Source organism: Haliotis rufescens, unplaced genomic scaffold, assembly GCF_023055435.1.
Source record: "Haliotis rufescens isolate VD_foot unplaced genomic scaffold, xgHalRufe1.0.p SCAF_71, whole genome shotgun sequence".
In the NCBI taxonomy this organism is placed as follows: Eukaryota; Metazoa; Mollusca; class Gastropoda; order Lepetellida; family Haliotidae; genus Haliotis; species Haliotis rufescens.
In genome coordinates, this window is record NW_025964363.1 from 1,244,726 (window position 1) to 1,256,981 (window position 12,256).

Sequence of the window (12,256 nt, forward strand, 5' to 3'; positions counted from 1 at the left end):
TAGTTCGGTTAACGCCCTTGCCTCGGGAAGATGGAAAGTCCTCTTCTGAATAATAACTAGTGAATGAGACTCCTCAGGCTGACTGGAAAGTTTCTTCTGTATCTCTCTTTGTAAAGGTTTACCCGTTTACATTACTTTAACATGTGTCTAGGTTGTCTAGATATATCCTAGCAGGGGAGACGCTGGTTGGGCGACGCACACACTACTGTGGCGATCAAACCTAGTTCATCATCATCATAAATTGCACCCATAACTTACATCAGAATTTACACCTGCAGCAGAACATTTCTACAGTTTTTTGCTCTGTTGAAGAATAAAGAAAGGAATATGCCTGTCACCATGTTTTTGTAATTAGTTTATATTACAGAACTTCAGGGATTTATCTGATTCTATGTTTGAGTCACAGAAATGTTTTTTTGAATTCCAAGAAAAGAAAGGTGGGAGGCTGGCGATATGTAACTTTATAAAATATTTACTGATGATAAGAATCCTATAGCCTGTGATGGAAGAAGGGGATTTCAATGTTTGATACAAGAATATCAACCAACTCTGAACAGGGTCATCTTCCTGAGGCAAGAGAGTTAACTGAGTGTAAAAGTCCACTTTCCAACCTTGCCGAACAAGGCTAGCATAATGGAGTTAATTTTTGGCTGGAATAATGAGTCTATGCATAGTCCATTCAAAACTATGTAACGAAATCAACATCCAGTTCGTAAACTGCCGTAGAGATGTTGGTAAATTGCAGGATTTGCAAAACACGTGTACTGCCAACTTGGCATCAACAGATATTTTCCAAATCACTCGTTTTTAATCAAAGTGCTCACGTGGTTTAATGCACTTCGTTAAGTAAGATCCATTTTATTACAATACACATTTTGATTATCGAACTTGCCTGGGCGCTGCCATTTTGTTTGAAGTAAATGTAAGTGGCAAGAGAGTTAACTGACTATAAAAGTCCACTTTCCACCCTTGCCGAACCAGGCTAGCATAATGGAGTTATTTTTTGGCTGGAATAATGTGTCTATGCATAGTCCAATCAAAATTGCCCAACAAAATCGAAATCCAGTTTGTAAAACTGTCTTGCAGATTTCGGGCGATCGCAGGATTTGCATAGGATGTGTACCGCCAAATTGGCGTAAACAGATATTTTACAAATCTTTTTCTTGTTTAATCAAGGTGCTCAAGTGATTTGATGCACTTCGCGATGTAAGACCCGTTTTATCACAATACAGATCTTCATTATCGATCAGATAATCTTGACTGGGCGCCGCCATTTTGTTTGAAACAAATGCAAGTGATATGAGAGGTGGAATATGATTGGTCCATAGGAGAGGTTTAGAAGGGACATAAGTCGTAATAACCACTGGTGTCGCTAGGATCAAGTGTAGTAATTTCAGCCTAGTTGGGCAAGGGTGGAAACTGGACTTTTAAAGTCAGTGAACTCTCTTGCCTCGGGAAAATGGAACAGGGTGTACTTTTGACCAGATTAGAAATGTAAGTTATACACTACATACAATTTACAGGTTTGATTTCAGGACTCACAATGTACGTTATGTTCTTCCATTCAGTCTTGTTGTGTACAGGACACAATCTTTGTGTCAGATAAAACCCAGGAACTTTCATAGGCTGAGACTATTATTTAAATACCAAAATGTATATTTAATCAGTTAAGTGAAAGTTTCGAACACCAGCACATATGGCACAAGTTGAGTCACAACACCTTCCCACAAGAAGAACCTTAAAACACACTTTCCCAGAGCGCTGTCGACCATACTCTGTATAGGAACTCTGATCAAATCTTACAACAAAATATGTTTTATTTTGAAAACTTAACATCAGCTTCAATAGAAGAATAAATACTTAAAATGTTTGAACATCTGTGAAAAAAATTCACAGCCATATAAAAGTCTGTATAAACACAGGGCTGCCTCACTGACTTTGGCACATGTTCAAAACACCCACACTGTTGAGGCCAGTTTTCTGAGCAGCCATTCAAACCGACCACTCCAGTCATGGAATCACAAGCACATCAAAGCTTGCTTGGAGGGGTCACTTTGACCTGGTCTTTCGGACAGATTGAACAAAATGGACATTTGCAGCTCTGTATATGGGAGTCTTGCAAAGAGGGTGGCCTTGGACTTAGTTCCTGGAAAATCCCAGCTGGAACCACAGATGAGACACATGAAGAAGGAACAAGCAGCTGAAAATAGACTGGTTCACCTTCCAACACAAAACACCAGCAAACCATTCAGGGTGGTTGTGGAGATCTTTCTTTCCAATACAAAAACAAACACTGTGGCTTCTCTAGGAAGACGATCACACACTAAAATTTCAGGGCTACAGGATGAAAGGCTTGGTCAGGTTTCCCTGAAACACGTTATAATATTGCAAGACACAACCATGGTATGTTGCTGTGGTTACGGTTTCAAGCACATTTGGCACCACCATGTATCCCAGATAATGAGATCGACGTCATGGTTACCGGCGCCACACACCGTGATTGGTTTCACCACATTCACTTGCTGGTTAGACTGCAAGGGGCATCGAAACTGGAACAACATATTCATAATGTTGATGTTCAATTTTGAGAGGACCAATTCCTCTGTACCTGCACTTCACACAACAAGAATGCACGCCAAAGGATGGAATTTTGATGAGGGAGTCAAGAAGGTTTTGTAGAGTTACAAAACTGTCTTGTTGACTTCCAAAGGGTCACGTTTCTCACCAACCACCAGCGAGTATTCCTTGAAATACAACTTCTCACATTTTCACTGCTGTTCAGCGAATGCCTTCCTGGACTGGGGAACGATTTCATCAAACAATCAAAATCACATTAATTTCACACATGTACGTTTATTTCACATACCTAAAAGAATGAGTACACATCACTTGCGGAAGCAACAATCACAAGTAAAAACCACCTGTCACAATATTGAAGCACTTGTCCACAAAATATAATTAATTCAAATTTCTTGATCCAACATGGCTCCTTCCGGACTGAGAAATACTCACAAAAACACAGGCTATATATTAATCAGTATGCCATGCACTTAATACACAACACATATTATCTTGCGATCATCGGGGAAAGCGCCTCTTCACACTACAAGCTGAATAACTGTAAGCCCTAAACCAACATAAACCATGGCAGCAGAACCGGTAGCTAGATTCATCACTTTCAACACATCCTACACTGCTGTCTCCGTGAACATTTTCCAGCATTCTAATTTCCAACTTTGACAACATCTTGTAATTAATTTTGAACACAGTGAATCAGCTCATTTTCCCCCAAACCAATGAATTTCCGAAACACTTCTTTCGTTTTTTCACAAAATTGAGTTCATTGTGGAGAACTTCCTAATTGGCATACTTTCTGCTGGAAAAGAAAGTTCCATCCACTAAGAAATCTAAACGTTGTCATTGTTGAAAATTGTTCTGTGTGGAACTACACAACAACCCTTGCAAACACTGTATAAAACAAACTAACGCTTGGCGAGATTCGTGTGACACTTCCCATGAACAATTTCTTCAAATGGCTTCCACTGCTTGGAATGGCAGTTCATGGAACACACTGTTCAGTCCCACACACAGTGGTTGGGTTGAATAACCACGTCACAAGGAATATTTGGCTCATAGAAGCTTTCCTTTCCAATTCACCATTTGGCACAGTTTTCACACATCCATATTTCAGAATCAATTCCCAGTATTTATGTCTTCTATATTCAGAATCCTCACAGACGATCTCTCCTCTGAAACTGTGTCTTTGATGAACCTGTAAAAGTTTCAAACAATTACTTTATATAGATAGAAACAACACAATCGCTGATCATGATAATAACATAATTCAGCGTTAGAATTTGGCACTAGTCTTATCGTCCTTGCCAAACAGTAAGTGAATATGGTTTTACGCCGCTTTTAGCAATATTCCAGCAATATCACGGGGGGGGGGGGGGGGGGGGGGCACCAGAAATTGGCTTCACACATTGTACCCATGTCGGGAGTCGAACCCGGGTCTTCGGTGTGACGAGCGAACGCTTTAACCACTAGGCTACCCGACTGCCCCCCTTGCCAAACAGCCCATTAGTTAAGGTATCATACATGTCATAAGGACTAGTAGAAATGTTTAAGGGTTTGGCTATATGTTATCATTAAAAAGACTAGTGAAGTAAAATGTTAGTTTCTACTACTGTAATTACAAACATGGAGGTATTATTAAGTTGGTGTTACAACATCTAACATTCTTAATCACGCAAATAGTTGTATCTTTCTGAATTGTTGAAGCAATATTTACTCATTACAAGAAGAAAGCTAATGAACAAACATAACAGGAAGTAAACTAGTTTCAAATTTGAATACATATATTACCTCAACAGGATCCAACAGGCTAGCTGGTTGACTTAAATGACGTACTGAAATGACAAAGACAAAAATATCTGTAAATATCATAAGAGACACAGATTATGCTAATACCTTGATGACAATAGGAGAGTGATTGACAGAACTGTCAGACTACAGATAAATATCTCAGATGATATATGTACATGTCTATGGGAGTTACACACGTCTAAATGTTCAGATTATTTTATAAAAGTGTCTTTTTCAGGATAGAAAATCACAACAAAATTAGAATAAAAAAGGGGTGACAATTCAAACATGTCTGAGAACAAGTGATTAAGGTAAACCCCTACACCGCAGCAATGCATAAGAGTGTACTGTATAACAACACAACAGACATCTGCATGTGTTGGCAGTCTCTAACATGTTTAACAATGTTTGCTCGGTTATCAGTATTCCATTGCTCAACACTGCTGTGAGATACATTCTCGGCACAGCACTGTAGCATGTAAATGATCAAGTCTGGACTAGTCCGTCTGGGAATGTGAGCAACCTCCGTCATTGTCAGAGAGCGATAAGACGTAAGAATAGTGCTGGAGACTCCAATCTAGTTCCAGAAGGGACACCTCGTCATCCTCCATCATACAGGATATTATATCTCTACTCCATAACAATAAATACCCTGGACCTATTTGCCATCATAACTTTGTTTTAGAAAGACGGAGTTGTGTTGAATGCCACTTTGAATAGTATTTCAGTTATATCACTGTATGTCAGCTTAATGTGGGAGGAAAGCCAGAAGTGATGTAGGTTTTAGACATTTACCACTTTACCACATTTTACCACATGAGCATGGGTATGGTGCTGACAAACATTGAAACACAATCAGGGCGAACCAGGATTCAAACCCACAATCATAGGTTTCTGGCGTACCCAAAGGGCACAACTCTGCACATTGAATTGTGGCGCCTTGGAAACCACTGCCCCGTTTGTTTCTGAAGTGACATCATTTTCTCAATATCTCTGTCCAGAACATGACACAAAACATGCACATGGGATTTGAGTGAGTGAGTATGGTTTTACGCCGCTTTTAGCAATATTCCAGCAATATCACGGCGGGGGACACCAGAAATGGGCTTCACACATTGTACCCATGTCGGGAATTGAACCCGGGTCTTCGGCGTGACGAGCGAACGCTTTAACCACTAGGCTACCCGACCGCCCCACATGGGATTTGATTTGATTGACTTCTTACAGAACCATGCTCTTCAAATCAGGCTGACTACAAAGCCATGGTAGTGAATTGGTCCAGTTATTTATCCTAACAGAACAGACAGCCTTCGAAATTCATGCTAGTCTGCTAGCCTGGGACTACTTAATTGTGCTGAGGACAAGTTAGAATCCAAGGATGGTAGCCCTCATTGACTAGTAGCTTTTGAGGGCGATAATTCTGAACCAGTTCTTTATGCCGTGACTTTGCTTCAAAGTGCAACTGAATAAAACTAAAAGAAAATGTCGGCAAATATGGTTGCTAAAGACCTATTCTAACCCACACCTTCACGGGTAACAGCGGACTGTACATACAGCAGACAGGGAGATGTGGGGTGTAGCGGATGTAAGACTTACCTGTATGTCGATGTAGCTGCAGCACCAGGAGGGGAAGATGTGACAGACGACGGAGACACTGCTCTAGCTGCTTAGGCATTGATATAAGAAAACATACAGAACATTCTAAAACAATTACAAACTGTGACATAAATAAATTCATTCTCACCAGAATTAAAATGGAACTCTTCCACTATTCGACATCATTGTAAAAACTAAAACAAAATCTTTATAAAGATACAAATACAGAGTTGCATACCAAATCAGTATTAGCAGTAGTATCAGTACTAGCAGTAGTATCAGTACCAGCAATAGTATCTACAATTCACTGAATGTGCTGAGTCAGCAGAATGTCCACCTGCTCGCAGTCTACAACTGACATCTGCTATGTACAATCGTATAAACAGAGCATAACAAGAACCCTGAAGTCTCAAAACTTAAAAATTATCAGAAAACAATCAACCAGTAACATGCAACATGTGCAGTGTGTTTATAATGTAACCATGGCAACAGCAGACCTCTTAAGGAGTGCGCTGGTAACTGAGGGACCTTGTCAAAAGATCACGAAGCAGGAAAAACAAGTGAATTTAGTTTCTGTTGAGAACATCCCAAAAAAAATCAGCAACCTGTTGGTAATTCCATCATTGTTCATTATCATCTCTAACCATAAAACTTGCCCAGCACAATGTGCCCGCAGTGACAAATACTGCTTCCCTAATCATTGCAATTGGGCAATAAAAAAAGTATATCATGTAAACAGTGCCTCACCCCACCAAAAGAAATATTCTTTTTTCGGCTTCATCGGTTATTTAAAAAGATCCCAAACATAATGAAAAAAAAGAAGATTAAAAATAATAGAAGTGACTGTAAACATGTTTGTTCGGAACCAGTCACCTGGATCTGATAAGAAGACTTCCGCATGAAAACAACACTTCTTCAAGGAGCAAGTTTTACAAGTTCAGGGCCTGTATGCTTTCTTTTGTTCCTGGCTCAAATGACAGATTGTTACAGAACTTAAGTTTACAAGATATAGACATATATCATGTTCTTTTTAGTTTATCAATTAGGCTGAACAAGTATACAGAGATGATTCTGAAACAGTAAATTCTTGCAATTCTTGCCAAATCATGCTTTGTGGAATAAAGGAAACTGCATCAACCACAGTGCCTTAAAAACTGCATCATGCGCGGTGTCTTAACGATGAAGCACCTGTCTCACATTAACCAGCTACTTGACAGCTTTTGTTTGAAAACAAAACGAACATGGTCAAATAACATCAATTGTCACAATTGCAATTACCCTACAATCTCCCTTCTTACCATTTCATATACATCATCTGAACAAACAAAAGACAGGTTCACAGTATTTCTATAAAATACTTATTAAAGATATATGTGAGGGAAATAATCATTTTGCTAAAACGGAGTCAGAACTTGGACAGGATATTGAAGAACAAGTCAAGAAGATGATCAATTCAATCCTGTTTAGGTGTACGAGCGTGAGTGAACTACAATGGTTTCCGTTTCAAATTTTAAATCATATATCGCTAACAAACTGTCTTCTGAATAAATGGGATATGTGGACAGTACAAGTTGTAGCTACTGTTCGAAAGAAGATCTTATACACATATTTTGGGAATGTAACAAAGTTAGCTCCATCTGGCGAGACATGGAAATTTGGATATCTCACAAAACCAAAAACCAGGTAACAATATCCAAAGAAAATTTTCTTTTTGGTTATTTAACAAAAAATAACAATCCTTTAAACTTATCATTATTTTGTCAAAACGAATCATTTTCAACTTTAGAAATAATAAATATCCACCAACATTCCAATTTATACAGAAGGAGCTCACTGCATTTTATAAGTTAACAAAGTATACTTCAGTCATTATTTGTAATAGAGATTACTTTAATAAGCTTTGGTCAAGCTGTCATGCTTTATTTCTGTGAATTATCATACAAAACCATGTAAATGCTCTTATAAAATAACCAAATTACAACAAAAAAACTGGAATTGTCACAATTGATGTTGATTAATGATCCATCACTTACTTTATACAAACACTTGGGAAACCAGAAACTCTTTAAACACACATGTTGCTGTGTACTCCTCATCCCTGCACTACTACACATTCTACAGGTGCGTCTTGCCAGGTACACCCAAACACCCTACACCTATTGCATAAACAGGAGGAACGCAACGCTTCAACGTGATGAAGCTAATGATCCGGTCTCAATCTCTGTGACAACATTCAGAGCTAAGAATAATGTCCCGACATATGGCACCTTTACATAACAAACAATTATTGCATGATCAATTTTCATAATTTCTTAGAATGACAAATGAAAGTATGTCAAGGGTATCAATGTTTCTCAGCGCAAAAGTCTAAGTAAATCACAAGGTTGGTTGTAAAAATAAAGTATAAATCAATACACACTATGCGAAAGATTCAGCGGTGTTTTCTCTTGGTTTTCACAATGATCATAAATATGGTATGTGCTAAACATTTTCTTTTCTAGCCCAAACAAATCTTCATTTTGAACTTTTACAGACAGACTGCTTAATATCATCAGTGCAGCCAGTCGTATTAACTCTACTTTGGCTTCCACTAGAAACATAGAAACAGAGGCACAGACTTAGTTCAGTTGACACTGGACAGGTTTTTCATGGCATACATCAATTGACGTAACAACATTTCTGAATAAAAAACTCAAATTATAGAAATATGAAACATTCGACCGGAACTTAACCTACAAACTCAGGCTGAAGCGAAATCAACTTAAATTCTAAATTTAAAAACGAGATAACAACGACAAGTCTGTCACAAGGTCTTCCCAACCCCAACTAGGCAGCTCCAAGGACCACCACAACCACCAAATAATCTTCTTTAGCAGGATCGGCAGGGAGCTGAGGTGCACGCTTCTGGAGAAAGCTGTATCCAAATGAGCAGGGAGGAAACGCATGAAGCACACCCACATTGTTCTTGTCCTGTGACGGGTTGGGAGGGAGGGAGATCACACCAGCAGCTTCCTTCTGCTTTAGGTAAGTTACCAGATTCTTGAGGGGTCTTGGTTGAATGGATCCACTGGGGTCCTCATAGCTCTGTACAGTACTTGGTAATGCTAACAGGATACAGTGGCCATGTGCCCCAGAGCTCTGAATGCGACGTCCTACATCATCCAGTTTGGGCTGATCTAATCGGAGACGTTGAGTAATTTTGAGAACTGGAGATTCTGTTGTTGTTGGGTCTCTCATCAAATTGTCCACTATTGTCACATCCCCGCTAACCACATGCATACGAGCAGCGAATGAACTACTTTTAAGTATCAATGCACCATTCCAAGCAACAGGTAAACATTTAGCTAAATCAGACAATGAACCAACATGGTCAGAAATATTGAGCTCCTTGTCACCTTCAAGTCTCCGCCCATTCCGTCCCATTCTTTCATCACACTCTTTCCCTGATTCACCACTAGTCCGACGCAAAGCATCATGGTCCTTGATTCCGTCACGCCCAATAAACTCACGAGGTCTGTCTGGTGACCTTGACCTCCCAGAACGATGAATACCAAGCTCACCCGGAGATCTAGGTCGTCTCAGACGATCACTGTGGTCACTTAATCGATCCCAATCGTCTCTCCTCCGTTCGGAATCACGTGGATTGTCAGGATTGCGATATGCATTCATTGGATCACCACCAGCGATATGCCAATCATCACGGCGAGATCTCCGGTCACCTTGACCATCGGAACCTTGGCCCTTCCATGGACCTCCCTTTTCTCCAACTTCGAAACCTCGTCCCTGTTCCTGGTATGGGCTGTCTTGCTCGGAGACATTAGCAGCGATCGTGTTGGGGTCAGCAAAATCCACTCGAAGACGCCGGTTGTGTCCTCCCATGGGCCACCCACGCATGTCCTGACATGCTGCAGTTGCAGCATCAACCCCATCATACAATACATAAGCATAATTTTTTCCATGAGGCCACTCTATCCTATGAATCGCACCAAATCTATCAAATTCTCTTTCAAGTGTATCATAACTCACCCAAGGACCAAGCCCACCTACCCACAAACAAGTTGTAGGAGTCACCTTTCCATAACCAATTTTACACTGGAACTTTCCAATATATTTTCCAGACATATCCACCTTTGACTTGTGTGCACAATCTAGATTAATAAATTTAATGAATGCATATGCATTACCCTGACCTCTTTGGGGTCTTTTAATATCTATGTCTTCCACACTCCCATACTTTTCAAATATCCGTCTCAATTCACCATCAGTAATATTCACATCCAGATTTCCCACGAACAATGTTCTTGTTGCCTTATCATCAAACTCAGGATCAACATGATCTAAATGATGAGGAAATTTCTCATTTGGTGCACGAGGACGATCAAGCGGTTGTCCGGCAGCGGCGGCCACAGCAGCAGCAGCAGCAAAGGCTGCAGCATCCCCTCTTGGAACAAACTCTCTGGCTGGCTGAATGGGTCTGTCACCCCCACCACCTCTACCCCCACCGCGTCTATTTCCCATCATGTGGGGTGGGGGAGGAGAGCCACCTGACCCCATGCGACTTGCATGGCCATAGAACATATCACGATTATTATATTCACTATTTGGACTGTTGCTACGTGTTCGCTTATTGAAAACTGGGTCCACTCTAACTTGACGATCAAACAAAACAAGCTTAGCTTTTGCATGTTTTGCAACACGAGCGTGTTCTGGGTAACGGAAGTTTACATATGCCACTCTCTGATCTCCTGAAACAGTAATTTTCACGTTCATTTCCCCGTACTTTTTGAATTCCTGAAGCAGGGTATCTCTCAACAATGGATCAGGGATTTTGCTTGGAATACTACTTATACACAGTGACCTGTAATCGTGAGATTTCGACTGATCACGACTTTGAGCATACCCCCCCTGATCCATCATTCGATCGTTTCTGAAGTGTTTACGTGGGTGATCCATCTCTCCACGGTCAAAGTCATCCCGACGTGGAGGATACGATTTGTTGAACTTCCCACCCCTCTCACGCCGATCGAATTCAGGACTCAATCTGTCGCGGATGGAGTCGTGATCGGGTAATGAATATGAAGAACGTGACCGTTTGCTTCTCGGAGAAGCATCACGATCTTGTTGTCGTTTCATGACGGTTGTTCTCCAAAAAAAAGTTGCTGATGTCGCCGAAAGCTTCTGTTTCACACCGCCGCCATCTTGGGTTCAGTGAATAAATTATGTATTTTTTACTCGCTCAGTAAGCACTGCTATTTGACTGTTATTCCCATCTTCAGTGACTGTTCAATGATGTTAATGTACAGAAAAAATAATCTGAAGAACTGTACAAATCATACAAAAGAAAAGCTCGCATGACTATATTGCAGTGCGCATTATTTCGCATTCCGGAAAAGACACATCAGCTTCGCGTAGGAATATCACCCCGGAATATAAAGTGAGATATGTTAACGGAATTACCTCCCTTTGCTCGCTATCGTCTGCACTCCTTCACAGGACGGGACACCTCCGCGAATCAGCTAGAGCTGTGAGGGGCTTAACAGCAGCGACATGCAGCGACAGGATCACTCGGACAAAATAAGCCGCTGTGAAAATTGCAGAAAGTATGTGGAAATCAAGTAATCTTAGCGGTACCGTCACAGTCCAACAGCAACACATCACTATAAGGGGAGGCGAGCAATAACAAACATGCATGCTGTCCACAACAAGTAGGGGAACATGAAATATAAATGTTACGATCGGTCGTCAGAAGGCACATGAGTTTTCTACCAGAAATAGAACGGATTCGGAACCAAAACCTAGATACCCGAAACACTGCACATGCTCCGTGCACGGGTAACAGATCATTCGGGATTTTGACACTTCATTTAAGCAAAAGATTTGTTTGTTTGTTTGTTTAACGCCGCACTCAGCAATATTCCAGCTATGTGACGACGTTATGTAAATAAACAAGTCTGGACCAGGCAATCCAGTGATTGACATCATGAGCATCGATCTACGGAATTGGGATACGATGACATGCGTCAACCAAGTCAGCGAGTCTGACCACCCGATCCCGTTAGTCGCCTCTTACGACAAGCATAGTCGCCTTTTACGGCAAGCATGGGTTGCTGAAGATTTATTTTGGTGAAATGTCGTCAAATCGCTCTGAGACATTTAACAGTATAGTTGATTTGCGTAATCCACATGTTATATGCGTAAGGTCTCTACATGCTTTAATACCATTCTTTATAGGCCTGTTTACGATCAGATGATTTTTTTGTATATATATGTAGACTATATAGATAGTTTTTTCAGT

General features: G+C 40.5%; 1 protein-coding gene across 1 annotated transcript; it reads right to left on the minus strand.

Annotated features, from left to right (window-relative positions):
- Nucleotides 1-2,833: 2,833 nt before the first annotated feature.
- Nucleotides 2,834-11,376, minus strand: LOC124122591 (RNA-binding protein spenito-like). Its single transcript, XM_046485665.2, has 3 exons — nt 5,962-11,376; nt 4,366-4,409; nt 2,834-3,772 (listed from the first exon to the last, which is right to left on the minus strand). Exon 1 carries the CDS (start codon nt 11,092-11,094, stop codon nt 8,788-8,790), a length of 2,307 nt encoding a protein of 768 aa, XP_046341621.1. The 5' UTR covers nt 11,095-11,376; the 3' UTR covers nt 2,834-3,772; nt 4,366-4,409; nt 5,962-8,787.
- Nucleotides 11,377-12,256: the final 880 nt, after the last annotated feature.